The 25,282-nt window shown below is 37.1% G+C and overlaps 1 protein-coding gene across 7 annotated transcripts in view; it reads left to right on the top strand.

The window, feature by feature from the left end:
* INSIG2 (insulin induced gene 2) overlaps window positions 1-21,945 on the top strand; it is a 28,042-nt gene extending 6,097 nt beyond the window's left edge. For 5 of the 7 annotated variants that reach the window (XM_028533484.2, XM_036023631.1, XM_036023634.1 and 2 more), the window contains exons 2-6: window positions 3,629-4,004; window positions 14,202-14,326; window positions 18,580-18,746; window positions 18,925-19,024; window positions 20,095-21,945. In XM_028533484.2, the coding sequence (XP_028389285.1) occupies window positions 3,761-4,004; window positions 14,202-14,326; window positions 18,580-18,746; window positions 18,925-19,024; window positions 20,095-20,136 (678 nt within the window). In that variant the 5' untranslated portion in view covers window positions 3,629-3,760 and the 3' untranslated portion in view covers window positions 20,137-21,945. Of the gene's footprint in view, window positions 1-3,303; window positions 3,337-3,628; window positions 4,005-14,201; window positions 14,327-18,579; window positions 18,747-18,924; window positions 19,025-20,094 lie in introns of those variants that run through there. The other 2 variants (XM_036023633.1, XM_036023636.1) reach the window with 2 other exon arrangements.
* The last annotated feature ends 3,337 nt before the right edge of the window (window positions 21,946-25,282 follow it).

Here is a 25,282-nt window from a genome sequence, read left to right as displayed (position 1 = left end):
GCTGGAATGAGACTCAAGGATTAGAGGGGAGAGAAAGGGCTTTGGAATCAGTCAAATATAAGGAAAAATCTCAGTTCTAATATTGCATATCATGTGACCATAAGCAAGTTGCTAAATCTCTTTGACTTAATATCTTCATTTATAAAATGGGGTGATAATACTTATGTTTAGGGTTATTTTGAAGATTAGAGTTACTATATGTCTGGCATGGACTAGGCCCTCTGTAAATGGGTGCTACATCAATAGTGATGATGATGATAATGAAGATGAAGAAGATTTCTGTAGCTACTGAATAGCTTGCTTAAGTGACTAGAACACATGACCTGCTGACATGCCACATACTTACAGCAAGAAATGGTCTGTGAGACCAGGTCAGGAGGAGGTGTTTTCTGGGCATTTTCAAATGGTGTTCAATCTATTTTCCCATGAGTCAGCTGTAATGTGTACCATTTTCTCTAGTTTCCTAAGCTGTGCAGGGGTGTCCAATCTTTTGGTGTTTTTAGGCCACACTAGAAGAAGAGTTGTCCTGGGCCACACATTAAATACACTGTGACACATAATCACACAAAAATCTTACAATGTTTTAAGTAAATTTACAGTTTTGTGTTGGGCCACATTCATAGCCACCCTTAGCGTCATGCAGCCTGCAGGCCACAGATTGGACACACCTGCTGAGAGCTTAGTTATGCTATAGACTAAATAGGTTTGTGAGGGCTGGCTTGAGGACAGAATTCCTCCCTTGATTGTTGAATACAGAGCTTCGGGTGTAGCAGAGGCTTAGTAAAAGAGTGTGCTGTTTGTTTTTATCATATGAAACTGATAGGCTGTGAAAATTGCTAGTACTTAACAGACATTTTCATACTGATTATTTCTAAAGGCAGTACCCCTTCCTGCCAATTCACACATGGGTTTTGTTCCAAAGTTCATTTGTAAGGTAATTTGAAACTTGGAAACTCAAGAGGAAATGCACTGTACTTTCCCATGTATAATGTGGTCCTATATATAATATATACCCATGGTTTTAGCACTGTACATCTATAATGCACACGAATCAGTACTACCCATGTAGAATGAGCATCCTTATTTTTCCCTTAAAAATTTGGTCAAAAAGTGTGCATTATACATGGCAATATACAGTATTTTAAATGATGATCAAGTGCTCAGTTTACTTTCCCAAAGGCCTGTTTAGCCCAGGGAATTTGATTCAAAAAGAATTAACCCAATTTCTTTAAACGAATGTGAATATATAGAACTCACACTGTGGTCTAGGCAAGTTACCTTTCTGGATACATAGGCACAGTAGTGACTTAATAGTGAATAGGACCTATATAAAAAGTTAATAATTCTTCGATTCCCAGCCAGGGTACATGCTTGGGTTGCAGGCCATAACCCCCAGCAACCGCACATTGATGTTTCTCTCTCTATCTCTGTCTCTATCTCTATCTCCCTCCCTTCCCTCTCTAAAATAAATAAATAAATAAATAAATAAAATCTTAAAAAAGTTAATAATTCATAAAACACTATACATATTATCATAAGATAGCTATTAGAAGTACCATCGTAACCGTTTAAATAAACTGCTTTGAGATTCAAGGGAAACATCATATATGTGCTGACTTGTGATGATATCCAAGATATGTTATTTTGGGGTGGGATAAAAATAAGTTACAAAAATAGTGTAATTAGTATTTTCCCATTAAAAATGATAATATTTATAGAAAACACACTTTGGGAGGAATTTCATGATTAGAATGAGGGCTTTGGAGTGAGATAGCATGGGTTTGGTTTCCAGCTCAGCTTCTTATTAGGGATGTAAACTTGGTTAAATGACTTAACTTATTTGGCTTTCTCATCTCACCTATAAAATGAATAATCGCACTTACCTTTTAGAGTTATTGTGAGAGTTCTATGAGTGACCATGTGTCAAATGCTTTGAACAGCTCATAGAAAGCCTCAAATGTTGTCTTAAACAAAAAAGAAAGATTACTTTGGTTAGAGGAGTGAACAAATACCTACACTGATTATACTAGCAAAATTCTAGCTTTTAGAAATCAGGATCTATGTGGATAAAATTTGTTAGAATCTAGCTTCTTTGTTAGAATCTAGGTTATTCTTCATTTCCTTAGCTTCCTTTCTTCTGCTTCCTACTCCAGCTTTCTCATAAAAGCTCCCATGATTACAATAAGGGTGGATTGAGTCAAGGCTGGGGTGGGACACAGCTGTGGCTGTGGAGAGAACAGGTCAGATCTGGTTTCTATGCTTGGTATTTGTGTAGGTGACTGGGTAGTGGTTTATGTTTGGTAAGACACTTTGTACAGAAATTCAAATATATATGCATTAAATACTAAAACATGTTGGGGACCGCCCTGCCTGGCCTCAGGAAGCTCTAACCCCCCTCCCCGTGACTTAGGCTGAGTGAGAGACGTCTGGACCAGGAGCCACTAAGGAGAGATGGGTAAGATGTCCCATGGAGGGAATCACTTAAGACAGGCATGATCACGAGGAGGCCTCTGGGAAGAGACTCGGGGCTGTGGAAATGAAGGGGTGATTGACATCAACTCCTGCCCCCTCGGCTTTGTCAAAACCTGAGTCCTTGTTCTTAGAAGTGAGAAATCCAAGTCTCCTGGCTGCCTTTGTCTCCTTTGTTGACTCAGGCCTGTGGAAATAACAGGGGCAGTGCACCCCAGACCAGAGACGGCGGACCCCTGGGGTAATCAGGCCTGGGACATAGAATATGCAAGATCCTGTGAGATCTGTTTGTTGAAGGATGTTATTAAATTAGAATATGAAGGCACAAGCAGGAAATGAGACTAGCCTTTTAGGTCCTGTAGTGATAAAACCCCAAACTCTGCCCAGAATCACAGCGGGGGTTCTGTCTGCACCTTTGTAAGTCACCTACTTCTTTTGATCTTTTCTGTCAGACTGTGAATCCACAAACTAAGTCTGTATTCTTAATAAAAATCTGCTTGGGAACAGACACAGGGCGCTCTCTACTAGAGAGAGTGGCCGTTCTGTCCCTATTTCCCCACAGGACCTGGAGGTCTCTGTGTATGTTTTTCTCGTGTTTCAATAAGCATCCGCAGCAGAGATGGATACTGCTGGCTGGTATCCGCCACAAAAACACATCATTGTGTCCCCCACTAAAGGTTATCCTCATGAGCAAGTCACAATTTATTGTGAACAATTCATCATTTTCAATCAGAATGTGTTAATTTTCTGTAAAGTATAAATTTCTGTGAAGTGTAAAGATTTAGGTATGAGAAACAGAAATCTGAATTTTGATCTTTCAGATTCTAATGGAAGTGTCTCATATAACCTGTTCTACTTTTCTCTCAGGTGGGGGAAGCTGTTCTTACTATTATTCTTGCTTTTGTCTCTTAAGTTACTTGTTCTGTCGTAGTCAATGTTAAGTGTTACACTTTAAAAAAAATTACATCATTCATATAGAAATTGTTTTAAACCTCAGAGAGGTTTAAATTGTTTTATTTAGTAACTAATTTAAATAATTATATGATTGTTAATTCATTATTTGTTCTTTTAAATTAATTAGTATTGAAATCAGAAAAATTATATAATCATTTATTCCGTATTAGACCCACATTGATTTTTTTTTTCTTATCTTTTGCAGGATTTCTGGTAGGTCCTATTTTTAGGACAAGATGTGGTACTATTGAAACGCCAATCTACTTTGATTCACAGACACTTACCTTTTCAGCTGGGAAGCCTTTTTTTCCCCCCAGCTTACTGAACCTATGAAACCATGGCGGAAGGAGAGACAGAGTCACCTGGGCCCAAAAAATGTGGCCCCTATATCTCATCTGTGACTAGTCGTAGTGTAAATTTGATGATTCGAGGAGTAGTGCTTTTTTTTATTGGAGTATTTCTGGCATTAGTGTTAAATTTACTTCAGATTCAGAGAAATGTGACGCTTTTTCCACCTGATGTGATTGCAAGCATCTTTTCTTCAGCATGGTGGGTACCACCATGCTGTGGCACAGCTTCAGGTATGTGTAGGTTATTTCTGTAATGCTTAGAAAGAAAATGGGGTGAGTGTGGATGTTGTCAGAGCAACACTTTGTTTAAAAATCAACTTTATTGAGGTATAATTTAAATGTAATCAATGTACCTGTTTTAAATGAACAGTTTGTTGAGTTAGAGCAAATACATACAGTCATGCAGCTACCACCACAATCCAATGATGGGACATTTCCATTACCCTCAGATTCTCTTGTGCCCTCTTATAGTCTACTTCCCACCCCCAGCTTTAGGCTTCCACTGATTTTTCTATAACTAGTGTATTTTTGCCTGTTATAAAATATAATACGAATGGAATCATGGAGTATGTACTCTTTTGTGTCTGATTTCTATCTGACCTGTGACTTTAAAGAATATAATCCTAAAAACCTGATTCCCTTAGGGATGATGCTTTCAACCTCTTAATTTTGTTCTATCTTCAACCCATCTCACGTAAGTCTTATTTTAAGTTATGTTGATGATCACCACTGTTTGGTTTGAAGGGTTTGGTTTTAAGGGTGTATTATGGTCTTCTTGAAGTAACTAAAAATTTGAAAGCCAGAATAGTTTGTTCAAGTTTACAGCTTCGTGTTATTTTTCAGGTTTTTGTATGTTTCTTTCTTTGGCATCATGTTTTTAAATGTACCTTACAAATAATGAATGCTTAAAGAGATCAATAAGGTAAATTCTCTTTGCTTAAAATCATTATAATCTTATACTTGGGATCCTTTTTTGGTGGACAGTATGTAGTGGATAAAGCTGTGCATTTCAGAAGCCCTATTGATGATGCTGATCTTTCGTAATGGGTAGCTCTTTAGCTTTTTCTAGTGACTGAGACCAATAGATTAATGATATTTTATACAATAAGGTAATGGAAGTCATACTTGTGTGGTAGGAGGGAGTTCTGATGAGGGAGAAAGTTGCTCATTTGAATTTGTATTTGGTGTCTCCTACTTAATATACACAAATAATTTACACTATAATGTAGATCCTTCTTGACTTACATCCTAGAGCTGGAGGTCAAAGGGTAAGGAGTTAGTTGTGAGATGTATTGAACAACCTCCTAAAACCTACCAGATAATTACATAATTCCATTGCTTGGATGGGTGTTGTCATGGTAAGATTTTAGTGTAGTTTATATGTTGATGTCTCACTATTATAATATTCACATCAAAAGAAAAGTTATAAAGGTGATGATTCTTAGCTTCCACAGGTTTATTATTCTCTGAGAGAATAGGTAAAATAGTCCAAAGACAAGACAGCATAAATGATAATTTGTCATTCTCTGTTGTAGCATGTACTTTCCTTTCTTTCATTTTAATTTGGAAAGAGGAAAAGTTTTCCCAACAACTTCTTCTAGTTCTTTCTTTATTTTCTACTGCAGTATAACTGCTGTCTGGCTACCAATAAAAACTTTTGGTGACTTGGAAGAACATGTCTTTTAAGAATAGACAAATGGAAAGTCAGAGGAGGGAAATAATTACTTACTGAATGTCTACTCATGTGCTAGGCCACATCCTTTAACCCCAAAGATCTTCAGGGCAACTTTGGGAGTCAGAAGTATGGCACCATGCCTGTTTTGGAGGGATGGGGAACCTGAAATGATGAGAGGATATTTTTTTGTTTGTTTTAAATTTTAATATATTTTATTGATTATGCTATTACAGTTCCATTTTTTTCTCCCCTTTATTCCCCTCTGCCCTTAACCCCCTGCCCACCATCAGTTCCCCACCTTTGTTTATGTCCATGGGTCATACATATAAATTATTTGACTTCTCCACTTCCCATATTATTCTTAACCTTCCCCTTTCTATTTTGTAGCTACTGTTCATGCTTCTTATCCCTGTACCTTTTCCCCCATTCTCCCACCTTCCCCCACTCCCTGCCCCGCTGAAAATCCTCCATCTGATCTCTATTTCTGTGAATCTTTTCCTATTCTAGTTGTTTGCTAAGTTTGTTTTTGTTTTTTTTTAGGTTCAGTTGTTGAAAGTTGTGAGTTTCTTGTCATTTTATGTTTGTGTTTTTGATCTTCTTCTTTATGTTAGATGAGTCCCTTTAACATTTCATATAATAAGAGCTTGGTGATGATGAACTCCTTTAACTTGACCTTATCTGAGAAGCATTTTATCTGCCCTTCCATTCTAAATGATAGCTTTGCTGGATAGAGTCATCTTGGATGTAGGTCTTTGCCTTTCATGACTTTGAATACTTCTTTCCAGCCTCTTCTTGCCTATAAGGTTTCTTTTGAGCAATCAGCTTACAGTCTTATGGGAACTCCTTTGTAGGTAACTGTCTCCTTTTCTCTTGCTGCTTTTAAGATTCTCTTCTTCTCTTTCATCTTGGGCAATGTAATTACGATGTGTCTTGGTGAGTGCTTCCGTGGGTCCCACTTCTTTGGGACTCTCTGAGCTTCCTGGACTTCCTGGAAGTCTATTTCCTTTGCCAGATTAGGGAAGTTCTTCATTAAGTTTTCAGTTATTTGCTGTTGTTCTTTTCCTTCTGGATCCCTGTAATTCAGATGTTGGAACACTGAAAGTTTTCCCGGCAGTTCCTAAGCCTGTCCTCATATTTTTGAATTCTTATTTTTTTATTCTGTTCTGGTTGAATGTTTATTTCTTCCTTCTGCTCCAAATTGTTGATATGAGTCCCTGTTTCCTTCCCATCACTGTTGGTTCCCTATGCATTTTCCTTTAATTCACTTTTTATGGCCTTTGCTTTCCTCTGTTTTGCAACCATACTCAACCATTTCTGTGTGCATCGGGATTACCAGTGTTTTGAGCTGTACGTCTGATAGGTTGGCTATCTCTTCATTGCTTAGTTGTATTTTTTCTGGAGCTTTGATCTGTTCTTTCATTTGGACCATATTTTTTGTCTCGGCATACCTGTTATGTAGTCAGAGGCGGATCCTTAGGTATTCACCAGGGCAGGGCAACTCAGGTCACTGTGTTATGGTGCTATATGTGGGGCAGGGGTCTGAGAGGGGACAGTGCCACTTGCTGAGTTTTCTGTGGGCTTTCAGTCACTTCCTCTGCTACCCACAAGCAAATTGGGCTCTTCTGGTGCTGATTCCCAGGTGGGTGGTTTTGTGTATGTTCTAGGACCCTGTGAGTCTCCCCAAAGAACTCTCCTATGAGGCTGGGAGTTTCTCTTGCCCCCCCAAACTCCTACAGGTTTCTCAGAGGTTTTGAGGCTTTATTTCCCTGTACTCAAGCCCTGGGTTGCATGGTCTCTCTGGCTCCCCAGTTGTTCCGATTTATCTGCATGTAAATGTGGGACCACCTGCTCCACCAGGAGCCACCTCGCCTGCCCTGTCCTCTAGCCACTGCCTTGCTGTGAGTCCTCTCCACCCTGGCTGCCTGTGTCTGCCCCTCGTACCCGTCTGGATGAATGTTTTTTCTTTAACATCTTGGTTGTTGGACTTCCATACAGTTTGATTTTCTAGCAGTTCTAGTTGGTTTTTTGTTTTTAAAAATGTTGTTGTCCTTTTGGTTGTGTGAGGAGGCGAAGCGTGTCTAACCTATGCCTCCATCTTGGCCGGAAGTCCCAAAATGATGAAAGGATATTAAAGGAATCCAGGGTCCCAGAGGCAGTGAATGGTGTGGCTAGGTCAAATGTCCTATGCTGGTGAAGGGGAAAGAGGGAGCTACTCTACACCTGGTGCATCTTTTTAACACCTGTGGCCTAATAAGTGTGAGGGAGGCTTGGATGGAATGCGCTGTCATGGGTTGCACATCCTGGCTGGGGTAAGAGAACTTAACTAAGGTTATATTGTACCTCCACTGCAGATATGAATGGAGCGATGTGGGCGCTTCTGCCACAAACTCACGGTTAGGAAGGAAAATTCTGAATATTAATGTCACTCACTTCGTCCCTGTTTTCCTTCCTTTTCCCAGCTACTAGGTTTCTCACACTTGCAAACTTAACATCATACCTTTTCATTTGGGAATTTGCAGTTCTTGCTAAATTGTTTCTTCTGAAAGCAGTGTATTCTGTGATGCACCTGGGCAAAAGAAATTAAGAGGCATTAGGAGATTTATATTTCATTTACCTGTGCTACTGATTCTTTTTGGAAGATTTGTGTTGTTTAGTAGATGAGGATGAAGATATCAGATTTGTGGAAGTTGCCAAGGATGGGCAACCTCCCATCCTTGGAAATGAATTCTTGCATAATTGCTGCTCCCCCAACCCTCAATTTTAGGGAAAATATCAAGGAAAAATAAATGATGTAAGAAACAATGTGTACAAGTTTGTGTGTATGTAGCATGCATATTTTTTCTGTATATGTGTTGGTATACATTTTCAAAACTGTCTAGGCTTTCACCATCTTAAATCAGAAAAACTGGTGATTGTCCTTTGATTTTCCTGTCCAGCTAATATAGACTGAGCAGCTACCTCCTGGAGGGTCTCTACAATAACCACTTTCTATGTGTAAACACAAGGGCCCCTGATTATCTGCTGCCTTTCTGTATAACACATAGGGCTGGGGAATTTGCTATGGGTGCTTTTGGAGAGACAGCTAGTAGAGAACGTTGTTAAATTGCTTTTGATATGATTTTCCTTTTCTTAGTTCTCTATTTTTAGGTTAGTAATGACTAGTGTTTTAAGTTGATTAACTTCTTTATGTTCAGTGAATTAGAATTGGCATTAGAAACCTCTTCAGCATTAGTGAGGGCCTCTAAAGGAACCTTTCTGAAGAATAAATAGAAAGAAAAAGATAACTGTAATTGTAGTGCAAAATAAGTAGAGAAATTGATTAAAAAATCATAAGTTTTACCAGATGGTACTCATACCTATGAAACCAACGTCTGATTTAAAAAGAAAAACAAGTCTTTCCTACTTAGCCATGTAGTCAGTTACCCAGTTTCTGGAGAGCCCTGCAAGACTCCTGTCTCTCTAACTCTCACATCCATTTTCCAAGTTTTACATCTTTCCTCTATCTCTTTCTTGGGCCAGGCCCTCAGCCATTCTGCTTAGAATTTTCAGCTTTTTCTTTGTCTACCTCTAATTTTGTCTTCTCCTTCAGCCTTCCATGTAAGAGCAGTTTCCTTTCCATTTGGTACAAGTGTGATGGCATTATTTTCCTGGCTCCCCAACATCTGTAGGGTAAAGTCTCTGTGATTTGGCTCTTGCCTTTTCTTATCTTCCTCAGAGTCTTTCTGTATCCTGAGCTCCCTTTCTGAGTAATGCTTACAATGTCTATGCAGTACTGGGTATTTTCTCTTCCCAAATGCTTCACTTTGGTTAGAAAGCTCTTTCTTTCTTTTTTTCTTTTTTTTTAAATTTTATTTTAATCATTGTTCAAATATAGTTTTCTCTTTTTTACTCCCAATCCAGCCCCTCTCCCACCCCTTCCCACTTCCCTCCCATTACCACCCTCCCCTTAGTTTATGACCATGTGTCCTTTAAGTTTGTTCCCGTGAACCCTTCCCACTGTCCCCTGAAATTCCCTCTGTTCTCTTCTGTGGGCACTGTCAGCCTGACCTCTATTTCAGTGTCTTTGATTATATTTTGCTTGTTTCTTTGTTTTGTTATTTAGGTTCCTGTTAAAGGTGAGATCATATGGTATTTGTCTTTCACTGCCTGGCTTGTTTCGCTAAGCATAATGTTTTCCAGCTCCATCTATGCTGTGGCAAAGGGTAGGAGCTCCTTCTTTCTTTCTGCTGCATAGAATTCCATTGTGTAAATGTACCATAGTTTTTTGATCCATTCATTTTACTGATGGGCATCTTGGTTGCTTCCAGCATCTAGCTATTGTAAATTGTGCTGCTATGAACATTGGGATGCATAGGTTCTTTTGGATTGGTGTTTTAGTATTCTTAGGATAGAGTCCCAGCAGTGGAATCGTGGGGTCAAAAGGCAGATCCACTTTTAGTTTTCTGAGGAAGTTCCATACTGCTTCGAAAGCTCTTTCTATACCACTTATCTGATGAATGCTCCTGCCTGAAGTAGCCCCTCTTCTGTGAAGCTTTCCTGACACCTCTCCTCCCCTCAGAGCATGCCAGGAGGAGCCTGGGACCTCACTGGACTCTGTCAGTGCTACCCCTAACACGTTACTCTATTAATTGTTTCTGTGGTCACTTTGGAAGCTTAAGTATTTGTTGAATGAAAACATTGCCTATCCTATAATATTCCATAGTTTTCCATGAAAGTACATCTCATTAAGTGGTTTTGTTTTTTTCAGTCTTTTTTCCTGACAAAATGGTTGATTTAACTGTTCCTTTTAGTGTATCACTGCACTAAACACATTACCATGAAAAAGATGATCATATTGATGTTTTACAAACTTTTCTTGCTTATAGCCTTAGTAGCCTGTCACTAGTCACTGGAAAATAAATATACAGGTGTACTTGGGAGATATTGTAGGTTTGATTCCAGACCACTAATAAAGCAATACTGCAATAAAATGAGTCACATGAATATTTTGGTTTTCTAGTGCATATAGAAATTATGTTTACATTATACTTTAGTATGTTAAGTGTGCAATAGCACTATGTCCAAAAAAATGTACATACCTTTATTAAAAAATACAATACCAGCTAAAAAATGCTAACTATTGTCTGAGCTTGCACTGAGTTGTAATCTTTTTGCTTAAATTGGTAAAAATCCCTCAATATCTGCAAAGCTCAGTAAAACAAAGTGTAAAAAATAAGGTATGTGGGTGTCCTAAGAAATATGATTTTGCATCAGAGAACCATCTAACTAACCAGGATTTGTTTGCATATGATTTTACGCAGGCAAGCTTATAACAATCTTTTTTGTTAAAATACAAAAGTAGAGAAAGAGGAAAAGAAGACCAAAATACCTATGCTGAGCTCGTAAATAGGAGAGCATCATTGTGCTGTAGATATTGCTATCAGACTCTGCCTTGCTTTTATGTAAAGGGAAGAGAGAAGACATTTAATGGGAAGTGACAAGCTTCCTTGAAATCTCCCTCTCAGTGAGCATTGGAGAACTGTGCACTCAATGGATTTGATTTTTATTGGCAAATCCCAAGGTTGGCAGCATGGCAGTTTGAATTCCTTTTGTGTTTTTTGCTTTCTCTCCTCAGTTGTCTCTCACTTTCGAGTCAGATATCAAATGCATAAAAATATAGTCAATTTTACTTATTTATATCTTTGCACACATGTCAGTCCTCTCTATGTGATAATTCTTTACCTATGGTGTCAACTGCTGAGGAAAATTGACTTGGAATGCCTGATCTTAGTTGGTTTTACTTAGCAGCAGACAAAGGGAGGAGAGAGAGGGCAAGAATGAGAGTGAGGAATGACATATGAGCTGTTAGTTTTATGACCCATTAAGAAAAAAAAGAGGTAATATTCATTTAGATACACTGCAGCTCTAGATACGCTTGTTGCCACTTTAATTTTGTAGAAATTTGGAAATGCTGTCAGTTAATTTTACAGGATTTTAGAGCATAGCCTTTCAAATAGGAATATGTAGTAAATTCTCATTCAAAGTCTTCAGTAGGTTCTGCAGTTTTAATTGAAATAACAGATAACAAAGCCAGTTCACAGGCTAATTGGTGTAAACAAGAGTTTAAGTTCCTACAGAGTTGTAATGAAATGGCAGTGAATGAAGTGACCTTATTCAAGGACCTGTTGTAATGTAAAACTTTTAAATTTACTGGTAGTCTTTGGAGCTCTGCATTACTGAAGTTTGTTGTTAATCTCTTGATAGTCTGTGAACCTATATAAAGCCAAAGCCTAACTCAAAAGAGCATATTCAAGTGTTTTGTGGATTACAAAATGCATACATCATTGCAGCATCTCACCTCCAGATGGAAGGGCAGTCCTACAGCCTATTTTTCATGCTGCCCCATTGGTCTGCTAGCCTGTGATTTTTGATATTAATTTCCATTTTCCTTGAAGATGGAATGCATCATTTGTGAGGTATAGCTACCCAGTATCAAGCCAAGCAGAAGCTTCTGACCCTCAGGCACATAGTTTGGTACAACAGTTTTGTGATATGTCATAGGTAGTATTGGATGTTTTAGACATGCTTTTCAACTGATGTGACAGTTGTGTCTTTGTTTCCTTATGGGAGCATAACCATTTTGTTTTTAGGAAGATTAATAGGAAGTAGCTAGGCAGCTTTGATGTGCTAAATTTAATCTGTGAAAATACATTTTCCTTATAACTTGTGAAGAAAGTTCTGGTTCATTAGTCTATTTTTTATGACTAAGCATTTTTAATCTTCTCCAACCAGATGAATAAAAAGTTCAGGATTGACAAGTATTTAAGTTAAAAATTGGGTGAGACTGATATGTTCCCTAGAGCAAGGGATATAAAAGAAAGAAACAAATAGGACTTTATCAAAATAAAAAGCTTCTGCACAGCTAAAGAAAACATCAGTAAAATGAAAAGGGAACCAACTGTATTGGAAAATATGTTTGCAAATGATAACTCGGACAAGGGTTTGATCTCCAAAATATGTAAAGAACTCACACGAGTCCACTCCAGGAAGATAAACAACCCAAGTAAAAAATGGGCAAAGGACTTGAACAGACACTTCTCCAAGGAGGACATGCAGAGGGCCCAGAGACACATGAAAGGATGCCCAGCATCACTGGCCATCAGAGAGATGTAAATTAAAACCACAATGAGATACTACTTCACACTGGTCAGAATGTCCATCACAAACAAATCAACAAACAACAAGTGCTGGTGAGGTTGTAGAGAAAAGGGAACCCTAGTGCACTGTTGGTGGGAATGTAGACTGTTGCAGCCACTATGGAAAACAGTATTGAATTTCCTCAGAAAGCTAAAATGGAACTGCCTTTTGACCCAAAAATTCCACTGCTGGGATTATACCCTAAGAATCCTGAAATACCAATTCAAAAGAACCTATGCACCCCAATGTTCATAGTAGCCAAGTGTTGGAAGCAACCTAAGTGCGCATCAGTAAATGAGTGGGTCAAAATATTATGGTACATTTACACAATGGGATGCTCTGCAGCAGAAAGAAAGAAGGAGCTCCTACCCTTCCCAACCACATGGATAGATCTGGAGAGTATTATGCTGAGTGAAATAAGTCAGGCAATGAAAGACAAATATCATATGATCTCACCTATAAGTGGAACCTAATCAACAAAACAAACAAGCAAGCAAAACAGAAGCAGAGACATTGAAATAAAGAACAAACTGATAGTAACCAGAGGGGAGGGAGATGAAGGATACTGGGGGAAAATAGAGGAAGGGTCGTCAAGGAACATGTATAAAGGACACATGGACAAAGCCAAAGGGGGTAGGACTGAGGGTGCGAGGCAGGGATAGGTGGGGCGGGGGGAGTATTGGGAGGAAAATGGAAACCACTGTACTTGAATGATAATAAAAGAATTAAAAAAAACTGGGTGAGAATATTTTGAGTCTCAATTGTAGACATTTTGCATATACTTTTTCATAGTTAATTACACAATTAGCAGTCAAGATGGTCTTTCCAAAAGTAAGTAATGTACTAAAACAATATGTTATATTTTAAGTGAATTTAAATTTTTACCAAAAATTTAGAATTCTTATATAGACCATGTTTTCTCCATATTTTTCTATGTGTAGATTGAATCTTATGTGTAGATTTGTGTTGCGAGTTTTTCTGCTTTAACAGTATGACCTAGTCTCATTATAGGGCCAGGGTGGGAGGGAGTGTCAGATCAAGGCACTAGAAGCAGGAGACTGAGACAAGATGATGAAGAGGCAAAGATGATCTGTGTAACAGGATAGCCATAGCCATTTGCATATTGTGTGTATGATGAACTTATTGTATGTGTTTAGCTCCTAGCTTTTCTTTAGGTTGATGGCGTTTAATACAATATTTCATGGTTACATACTTAGAACATTGCTTAACTGGCAAATAGTTTGATGCTTTTCAGGTCTCAGAGATATTGGTAGTAGAAAAGTAGCATGAATCATTGAGTCCAGTCTGCTAAATTGCGAATCATAGACTGAAATAGTGTTGTGCCTTTTATAATTTAGAATACTGTTGTACTCATTTACAGTACTTTCATCAGTAGTGTTCTCATATTTTATTCCTTTTGGAAGGTAAGTTTAAAATATCATCAGTTGTCATTAAGTAACTTAAAGAGTTTTTTAAAAGGATCTTTCAAATGCTTATGGTGATCGTAGTGACTCAGTGTTAAGTTTTGAGAGTATAGCACTGGAGATGACTTAATTTTTTTCTCTTTTTATCTGCAGCTGCAATTGGGTTATTATACCCCTGTATTGACAAGCATCTAGGAGAACCACATAAATTTAAAAGAGAGTGGTCCAGTGTAATGCGGTGTGTAGCTGTCTTTGTTGGTATAAATCATGCCAGCGCTGTATCCTTTTGCTATAATGAAATGCATAATAAAAAAGCAGCTCCCAACAAACCAAAGGTTAACCGATTTCTTGCAACTTAACTGTTGTCAGATTGTGATTATGCCCACTTAGTCATAAAAAGAATGTGTGTCCTATTGTTGAAACATCACGATAGCATCTGTACGATGCTGCTACTGTGTGGGGTTTAGCCTTTCATTTGAATGTCATTTTTTCAAATATAACTTAGAAAATTTGCATGTTTAAAACACATGTTTTTGTTAAATTAGGTCACTAAACTACTTATATACAGGTTTTTAATGCTAGCATTGAAAGAGGTAAATTTTCAAAGGATTCTGCTCCTCTCTCTTCATTTAATATTTGCCACGGAGGACATGTGGTGGCTTCATGTGCTGTTTTTTTGTTTTTTGTTTTTAATTTCAAGAACCTATAAATACTGCCTGCCCCCACCCCGACAGACTGTCATTTGTTGGTTTTAATTAACACCAGCAAACCACATAAATGTTCTTAAAGGTGCCATAGTAGAAATATCCAGCTTAGACCTTGGTTAAAAACAACTTTTTTCTCTAAGGTACATATTTTTATAGTTTGATCATTTAAGGATTCTCATGTTTGATTTAGTGATTAATGATCATTTTTATAACTAGGAGGGCAAGGTAGCCTCCCTCTACTTCCCTTCTCCCCTTCTGTTTTCTACCTCTCAGAAAAAAAAAATTTCTACCCTTAGAACAAAAGTTTTTGCTCAAATAAGGTTTTAATTTTGTCATCCTCATTACTTTCTTCGCTCTCGCCCCCAGCTTTCCTTTGTAGAAGAGGATTTGGGAAATGCCTATTCAATCTTCCCTTTTCTACAGGGGTGGCTTAGAGACCTGGTGGGAGTCTGGTATTGGGAAGAGCAGGAAGTGTGTGTGACTCAGGGCTACCCAATGTTTCCTCTTGTAACCCTGCACTAGGCTTAGGGCTGGCATTCAGTTGGAGATAGGGTGAGTCATGTGGCCAGTCGATTGCTGTGCCTTTTACGGAAAGTATTGACATGTTTTGAAGAAGCTTGGGGAAGAGGCAGGGTCTTACATGCTTGAGAACACATCTGCCTTTCTGTTCCCATTGTGTGTGGCCCTTGAATATCTGTGGATTTGGAAGGCCCTCAGGGGCTGTTACTATGTTGGTTTTCCATTTCCTTTTGTATGAAACAATTTCCTAATATGTTTAGTTTGGGGAAATCTTTGATATTTAGGATTTTATAGTGAACAAATCTAGTGGTTAGGAGGACTTAAAAAGATTGACTCATAGAATATTATATCTAGAAGAAAACTTAGAAATCACCTACTTCCATATGTTCTTTATAAAGATGATAAGACAAATAAAAGCTAGAGGGGTTAGGTACTTTGCTATGTCATTTGTGCTGCAAGGCTGTGCGAGAGCTGAGACTAGACCCCAGAGATCCTGACTCCAATCTGGGAATGTTCACTCTCCTACCAAGGAGCCCCACAAGTGTGTAAATTTTCTCTATCTAGCAGATTAGACCATTCTTTCTCAGACATTTTAGCTATTTAAAAAATATTTTATTTATTTATTTTTAGAGAGGGTAAGGGAGGGAGAAAGAGAAGGGGAGAAACCTCAGTGTGTGGTTGCTTCTTGCATACTCACTACTGGGCACCTGGCCTGCAACCCAGGCATGTGCTCTGACTGGGAATCAAACCAGTAACCCTTTGGTTTGCAGGCCAGCACTCAATCCACAGAGCCACACCAGCCAAGGCATTTTAGCTATTTTTAAGTTGAGAAACTTAAATAGCCTTTTTCTGGAATTTAAAAATGTTTATATATCTAAATTCTTTGCTTTGGTCTTTCTTTTTCATCTCCAGGAAATGCTTAAAGTATTTCAGTCTTATACTTAAACTGTGACGGTCTTAGGTGGACATCCTTTATGCAATATCCAAAGTGTTTACAAATTTGTAACATACAGTTAATTTGACTTCATAAAATCACATGGTACTATTTTTAAGATTGATGTTTTACCTGTTTGCATTTCCTTTACCTATTTCCATTTCCTTTTGTATGAAACAATTTCCTAATATGTTTAGTTTGGGGAAATCTTTGATATTTAGGATTTTATAGTGAACAAATCTAGTGGTTAGGAGGAGTAACCACTAACCATCTAGTTGGTCAGGTTTAGTATGTGTACCCTAGAAGCTTCCTTATTTTGTATTGACTCTTAATGAAGTTAATTTAGTTAGCAAAGGTAGTACCCAGTTAATGTCAAAATCTACTCTTTATGTCAACGTAAGAAATGGCCAACCCTGTAAGAATTTTTATGAGTTTATTTGAGCCAAACTGACAACAGTTGCTGGGGAAAAAAACCTCAATAGATTGAGAAAGTGCTCCGGAAAATGGCATTTTTGCATCTTATTTTATACATCAGAATCAAAGGAGAAGACATAAGGGGGTTAACATAAAATCTATTGATGATAGATTAGGGAGGTGGGAGAAAGCAAAGCAGGGAAAACCTCCGGGATTGAATAAAAGGTAACATGATAGACACATACTTTTACACAGGTGAGTAGCAGATCGTTTTCAGTTAACAATTAACATGATAACATTAACAATGAGGAGGCTCGTGGTCTATCCTTGTACAGTGCCTATGCTTTGAGGGGTCCTGAAAAAGAAAATCTGACATGCAAAAAGACAACCGACATGCTTCGTTGAGGTCAAGATCAACTTTTGTTGGGGAATATTCTAGCCTAGGACAGTGACTGTCCACTATGACTTGCTTTTAGTTAAAAGTTTTTAATTTCAGACCATCTTCTGTGGTTGCTTTCGGTCTCTGAGTTTGTAAGGCTACCATGCAGGCCTCCTCTGAGTTGGTCAGGTTTAGTATGTGGCCCTTTTTCTTCCACATTTACAATATTGTTTATTGCATAGAGAAATTAGAGTTTACAGCTCTTTGGGGAGTTTTGGGTATTAATGCCTGCTAAAGAATAAGAAAAGCTAAAAAAAAAAAAAGAATAAGAAAAGCTGGCCCTGACCAGTGTGGCTCAGTTGGTTGGAGTGTTGTCCTGCAGAGTGAAAGAATAAGAAAAGCTTTTTCTGAAAGCATACTCATAAACTATAGGTTTTTTTGATAAATCAAGCTTCAACAGGGAATGACCTTGGAGGAGTGCCCATAGCTGAGAAGTAAGCACTGGGTGTTCAGGATACTAGCTGGTTGGGTAGGGGAGGGAGAAGGGTGGTAAACAACAGAGTGTTAAAGGAAGTAGGGAGTGGTTTCTTATCTGGGTTTTGTTTGTTTGTTTGTTTGTTTGGTTTTTTGCAGTCTACTCTCTTCTCTGTAGTTGCAGCTTGATGAGTTAGTTTGGTGAGATACGTAGTTTCTGCTGGGGAGCTGGATATAAAACCACAATGTGGGCTTTGGGACATAGATAACATCCTTTTAGTGATACTTGAAATTAATTCTTTTAGTGTAATCCTCTAGCAAAGAAATGAGAAAACTGAATGTGTAAAGCTTCGTTTTGCTCAGAGATTTTGGAATATAAAAGGGCTGTACATTTGTGAAATAGTGCTTAAGTAGGTGATGGAAATAAAACATCATTTGAGCAAACTGTCCTATACCAGAATGTCTCAGGCACCAAACTAATTTGACAGGTTGCAAGATAATGTTCGCTTCAAGGCTTTATCCTCAACAAATTAAAACTAGAGCAGTTGACATAATAGAAAGGGATACTGTGTCCTTGGTACTCTTGTTTCCAAACTGCATTATTATAAAATGTGTCTGTCAGTAAATCATATAGAGAATGTAGACCCTGTTAAATAGCTGTCAGCTCTTCTATTTTCAAATTCCTGTTTCTCAACTAATTCTCAGCCTGTTTGAGAAGTAATATTGGTTTTCTTTTTAGCAAAAGCGTGTTTCTTTAGCAGAACTTGTGTTCTCAGGCTTCCTGGTAACACATGCAAAGAAAGCAGTTCTCAAATAATGAATCTGCTCTTATAATTGGCGGTGTGTATAGAGTGTTTTTGTTTTGTTTTAGGAATTACAGGTTGGTAGGATCTGTTAATGAAATGCTATGCCCTCTGTGTGTCTTTAATAAATATGAGAGACCATTTTAATCCCATCTAATCTCAGACATTGTATCAAAAGACTGAATGCACTGTAGAATAAGCAATTAATTTCCTTTTAACAGTAACATCTCTTATTTTGAGAAATGAATGGTTTAAATTATTTGGTTATAAATTTTAAGATGACTCTTTAACATGACCTCAGAAAGTGGACTTTGATAACAACATACAGTTGTCTCTCACATTGGCTGCACTATCCATTGGACTGTGGTGGACTTTTGATAGATCTAGAACTGGTTTTGGCCTTGGAGTAGGAATTGCTTTTTTGGCAACATTGGTCACTCAACTGCTAGTCTACAATGGTGTTTATCAGTAAGTATTCTTTTTGGTGCTTGTTTGGTAAAAGAGATCAGTGATAACTGAATTCAGAATTGAGATGTTAAAATTGGTTTAGCCAGATTAATCTGAAAAGTAACTTATTTTTATTGTAATTATTTTAATAAATGTCATTATACATTTATTAATGTTAAAAACATTTCTATTATTTTAGATATACATCTCCAGATTTTCTTTATGTTCGTTCTTGGTTACCATGTATATTTTTTGCTGGAGGTATAACAATGGGAAACATTGGCCGACAACTGGCAATGGTAAGCTAATGCTTATTTAATCACTTTTATTGAGATGTAAGACAAGTTTTCTTTAAATGATAGTCACTTTTTAAGGGAAAGCAATTTGTGAAGACAGCATTCTTTGATTTCTCTCTGCAATTCCACTGAAATAAGCCATTTAGAAGAATTTAGTCACAAGTGTATTAAAAGTTGAAGGAACCACTGGAAAGGAAAGCTAAAATGGATTATGAATAGGGTGATATGATTTATTTCCCCTCTTTTTTAAACTAATTTTATAGGTTTCTACTCCTCAAAAGGGAACAATTTTAAAAGTGAAAAGAGGCTCTATTAATAATGACATTGCAACAATAATATAAATTAGAACTATCTCCAGCAAATCAAGATGTTTCATCATTTTAGTTGAAAAAGAAAGGACATTATTTACAACCCCAATCATGAGTGGCAAAGGTTGGGCAGTAGCATTCAGCAGCCACATCAGTTTCCAGAATAAGTGGTGTGACTTTTACCATTTTATTGAGTAGGGGAATTGGGTAGTGTATGTTACTTTCTTTTTGATAATCCAAGTACCCAATTATTCTAAGTATACCTGTTCCCTTTATTTTGAATTGTGGGTGTACATTTTTATAGTTGTACTTTTAAAGTATTGCTTTGAATAGAAACTTTTGTTAATGTAATAGATATTTTCCTTTAAATTGTAAAGTGATTTGAAAATAAATTATCTGAATTCACTGTATAAGTCTTGTCCTTAAGTTCATAACCTTTCCTTCACTGATTGACCTTACTGAGCACTCAAAGAAACCTACTTTCATATTCTAGAACTCATCTGAATCATAAACTGTCACTATTTGCTTGTAATGCAGAAACTTCATCTTCTGCTTTTGGCTATGGCACTTTCACTTCTAGAATGTGATTTTTTTTTTTGCCCTGTCACATTTGTCATTTAATCCTTATAGTTGTGTAACTCTGATAGTCTTTGGGGAATAAAGTGAGCATAGATTAATAACATTAATTTTTTAAAATTTTTAGTTTAAATTGCTATTCAAAATAAACCTTTATTTGTTAACCTTTTAACCTTTTCAATTTTACAGTATGAATGTAAAGTTATCGCAGAAAAATCTCATCAGGAATGAAGAAGGCAAAAATGTGTTTTTTGTACAGAAAAACAAGTCGAAAAGGGCATGTAAATGATATATACCAATGAAACTATGGACTCTAAAATTGCTAGGATGCAGTTTTTACCTTGATTTTATATATATATATATATATATATATATATATATATATATACACACACACACATATATGCATATATTACTGCAATCTGTGATTGCTTCATCTGTAAATCAGTTACAAACCTTTATGTATTTGACTTAAATAATTGTAAAATATATATGCACTACATTAAAAATGTAGATTAATAAATGAAATTCTTAACTAATTTTTTAAACATACCATATATTGTATCGCAATGTTGATGTGCCAAAATATTCTGTTACTGTCAATCAGAGTATAAGAATGCTTTGAACAATTTATAAACTTAGTGTAATAAAACAAGAGGAAAGCCAAAAAAAGAAAAAAAAGGAAATGGAAAGCTGGTATATTCTCTTCGCTTACTGTTGTGCCTGTTTATCATAACAGTATGAGTATGAATGCCCTAGTTAGTGTCCACAGGGTGGGGCAAAAGTAGGTTTACAGTTGTTCATATGGAAAATAATATAATAAATAATACAAGAACAACTGTGTTTCACATGCTTGCAACTGTAAACCTACTTTTACCCTACCCTGTATTTTAATGTTGTTTCAGAGAACTTTGGATGTTTTAATTAAAATGTGATACAAATGAACTTCCATAGAACATTTTTCAAACTTGCATTACTGGAGAGAGTTCAGAGAGTAATTCTTCTTTTGACAGATTTTATTGGAGGTAAAAGTGATAAGTGGGAAAGGCTATCAGCATTAAATTGTTTTTAGTCTAAACCTAACATATATAATTAAAACTAAGGACCTCTGGGGAATTTAGTTTTAGAAATACAAAGACCTAATTCAGTGCTACAAAGTGTTAAGTCATAACTGTCATTTGCAATATAGAAACCTGCGGCTTTTGCACAAGGAACACCTAAAAACCTCCAAACAGATCTAGATGAAGTTTCTAATTCTATTGAGTTCTGTTCAATAGATTGTAAAATCTGTTGGTTTGCATAAATTAAATAACTTTGGTTGGGCTGCCTCATGTGACAGGTTGTAGAGGAATGCCATCTGGGGAATGGATGAGCACATAATTTCTTATGTATTCCTATGCCCATTAGTGGGTAGTTCAAACCAGTTTAAGAATGTATTGAGATGGCACACGTTAGAAATCTTGATAACAATTTTGTGCTTATCTTTTAAACAACTAGAGTCATTTAAATATGTTTGAACGTATTTTTAATTAATTTTCCCCACTTTTTATTTTTGAAATTGATGGCAATTATCAGATACACAAGGGTGAATGAAATCTGCTTACTCTGTGTGTGTTTGTGTGTGTATGTGCTGAATTGAGTGAGAGAGAATATATATGTGTATTTGGATGTTATGTACCTATGTTCTCTTAATGTGTTAACTGTGTATTCGTTTTTTGGTTTTAAAACCAATGCTGTCAGACTGAGGTCTTGTATGCCAAACTTTAATGTGCTTTTTACATTTTAAGGCTGAAAGTGTTAAAGTCCTAAGAGCATTTTATATTGAATATATGTATACATTCAAGACTATAGTGGTGATAAACATATTGCTGTAATTTATTATTCTGTCTTCCAGATAATGTTATTCATTTAGACCAAATAAGGTATATTTTTAGAATCAACTTTGTAAGCACTATAAATCTTTAATAAGTTATAAGGTCTATGATGTGTTTACTTTGAAAATTGCTGTTAAAAGCAAAGTACATTAAATATATAATTATATTCTTGGTTAAGAGTCATTTTTTCTTTTTCATGTTAAGTCATAGAATATAGTCCTGAGGATTAATTTAATTGATATTAACATGTATGGTTGAATTTACTAAGATATGAAAGGATATTAAGTTTAGCATTACAGGAATTGAATGATGTCATTTTGAGTGTTCTTAAATTATTTTCAGATTATCTAGAAAGCATGAAAATATCACAAAATTGTTTTGATATTTTGATAAATGTATAAATATATTACATCTTTATTTTGCAGTGAAAGTAAGTAGTAAAATGTTTTAATGTTGTTACATTGGCAGTGATTTCTTGATTTTATTATTTTAAAGTAATAGAAATTCAGGGGTTGGAACTGAGACTAAATTCTACAAAAACACAAGAATACAATTAAAATTAACTAGCCAGAACCCTGCTAATACTTTCTTATAAAATATTGAGCTGAACTATTTTAACATCTTTAATGTTGAAACCTAAGTGGTGCATAGACTTCACACATCTTGCATTTTCTAGATAGAATCTAGACTTGTTCAACATTTTTAAATACCTCTCTGGTTTTCTTGGCTAGCTCACCTGCATAATGAAGTATATTATTTGTAAGGCAATTCTTTCAGTGGTGGTCTTTGAACAGTAGAGTCTTATGTTCATGTGTCTGAAAAAGTCTACCATATTTTACCATGTATAATGCTCACTTTTTTGCCCAAATTTTTGAGGGAAAAATAAGGGTGCCCATTATACATGGGTGTAATGATTACCTACCGTGGGTGAAGTAATAGATATCCTGTATATAATGCACATAAAAATGTGGGTGCACATTGTACATGGCAAAATACAGTATTTCATTCTTTTTTATTTTTATTTTTTTAAATATATTTTATTGATTATGCAGTTGTCCCATTTTCCCCCCTTCACTCCCCTCCACCCTGCACACCCCCTCCCACCCACATTCCCCTCCTTTAGTTCATGGCCATGTGTCATACTTGTACGTTCTTTAGCTTCTACATTTCCCATACTATTCTTGCCCTCCCCCTGTCTATTTTCTACCTACCTTCTATGCTACTTATTCTCTATACCTTTTCCCCTTCTCTCCTCCTCCCACTCCCCTGTTGCTAACCCTCCATGTGATCTCCATTTCTATGGTTCTGTTCCTGTTCTAGTTGTTTGCTTAGTTTGGTTTTGTTTTCGGTGTGGTTGTTAATAATTGTGAGTTTGCTGTCATTTTACTATACATGTTTTTTGTCTTTTTCTTAGATAAGTCCCTTTAACATTTCATAAAATAAGGGCTTAGTGATGATGAGCTCCTTTAACTTGACCTTATCTGAGAAGCACTTTATCTGCCCTTCCATTCTAAATGAAAGCTTTGCTGGATAGAGCAATCTTAGATGGAGGTCCTTGCCTTTCATTACTTGGAATACTTCTTTCCAGCCCCTTCTTGCCTGCAAAGTCTCTTTTGAGAAATCAGCTGACAGTCTGATGGGAACCTCCTTTGTAGGTTACTGTCCCCCTATCTCTTGCTGCTTCTAGGATTCTCTGCTTCATTTTAATCTTGAGTAATGTAATTATGATGTGCCTTGGTGTGTTCCTCCTTGGGTCCAACTTTGGGACTCTCTAAGGTTCCTGGACTTCCTGGACGTCTATTTCCTTAGCCAGATTGGGGAAGTTCTCCTTTATTATTTGTTCAAATAACTTTTCCACTTGTTGCTCTTCCTCTTCTCCTTCTGGTACCCTTATAATTCAGACATTGGAATGTTTAAAGATGTCCTGGAGGTTCCTAAGCCTCTCCTCATTTTTTTAAATTCTTGTTTCTTCATTCTTTTCTGATTAGGTGTTTCTTTCTTCCTTCTGGTCTACTCCATTGATTTGAGTCACAGTTTCCTTCCCATCACTGTTGGTTCCCTGTACATTTTCCTTTATTTCACTTAGCATAGCCTTCACTTTTTCATCTAATTTGCAACCAAATTCAGCCAATTCTGTGAGCATCCTGATTACCAGTGTTTTGAACTGTGCATCTGATAGGTTGGCTATCTCTTCATCACTTAGTTATATTTTTTTCTGGAGCTTTGATCTGTTCTTTCATTTGAGCTATTTTTTTTTTTTGTCTCAACATGCCTGTTATGTAATGAAGGGTGGAGCCTTAGGTGTTCACCTGGGCAGGGAAACCCAGGTCACTATGTTGTGATAAATGTGGGGCAGGGATCCAACAGGGAACAGTGGCACTTGCTCCACTCTCTGCCAGATTTTAGTCACTTCCCCCGCTTTCCCCAAGCAAATTGGGCCCTTCTGGTGCTGATTCCCATGTGGGTGGGTTTGTGTACGTTCTAGGACCCTTTGGGTCTCTCCAGTGTGAGGCTGGGAGTTTCTCCCAGCACCTCAACCCCCACAGGTGTTTTTAGTTGGTGTTTTGAGGCTTTATTTGCCCACGCTGGGACCCTGGGTTATGTGGTCTGTCTTGCTCCCCAGTTTCGCCTGGTTTATCTGGGCATGAATGTGGGACTGCCTGGTCCGCCAGCCTCCTTGTGCGCAGCACTCCTCCACAATCCAACACCTCACTGGTCCGCCAGCTGCTGCCTTGTGCACCCGGGGTCCGCCAGCTATTGCTTTGCCGAGACCCCTCTCAGCCTGGCCGCCCAACTTTGCCCCTCCTACCGCTCTGGATGAATGTGTCTACTTTAACTCCTTGGTTGTTGGACTTCCATACAGTTCAATTTTCTGTCAGTACTGGTTGTTTTTTGTTTCTAAATTATTGTCCTTATTTTGGTTGTGCAGGGAGGCACAGTGTGTCTACCTACATCTCCATCTTGGCCAGAAGTCTGGTATTTCACTCTTGAGGAACAGCTTAGCAGACCATAGAATTCTAGGTTCACAGTGTCCTCTCTACTGCCATCACTTTGAAGATTTTTAAATCTTTGTCTTGTCATTTAATGTTACAGATATCAAGTCTACTATTGGTGTGATTTTCTTCCCTTTGTAGACAGTTTTTCTTTTCTCTCCAGGAACTTTATATGATTTTCTTTTTATTCCCAAGGTTTCTCATTTCCACTTTAAATTATAGGTTTGTTTTTAATTTTCTTGCTTGGTATTTGGTATGCATTTTCAATCTGTGGACTCATGTCTTCAATTTGGGAAGATTCTTAAATCCGGCTGCATATTGGAATCATATAGGAACGTATATAGATACTCTGATGCCTGGCTCAAATCCCCAGAGACTCTCATGCGATTGATCTAGAGTGTGTCCTGAGTGTTCGGAGTTTTAGAAGTTCCCCAGGTGATCCTAATGTGCAGTTCACGTTGCCAATTACTGGTGTAGATACATGTAAGAGAAGGTGGAGGGTGAGAGAGT

Source organism: Phyllostomus discolor, chromosome 4 (assembly GCF_004126475.2).
Source record: "Phyllostomus discolor isolate MPI-MPIP mPhyDis1 chromosome 4, mPhyDis1.pri.v3, whole genome shotgun sequence".
In the NCBI taxonomy this organism is placed as follows: Eukaryota; Metazoa; Chordata; class Mammalia; order Chiroptera; family Phyllostomidae; genus Phyllostomus; species Phyllostomus discolor.
This window is presented reverse-complemented; position numbering and strand designations above follow the sequence as displayed.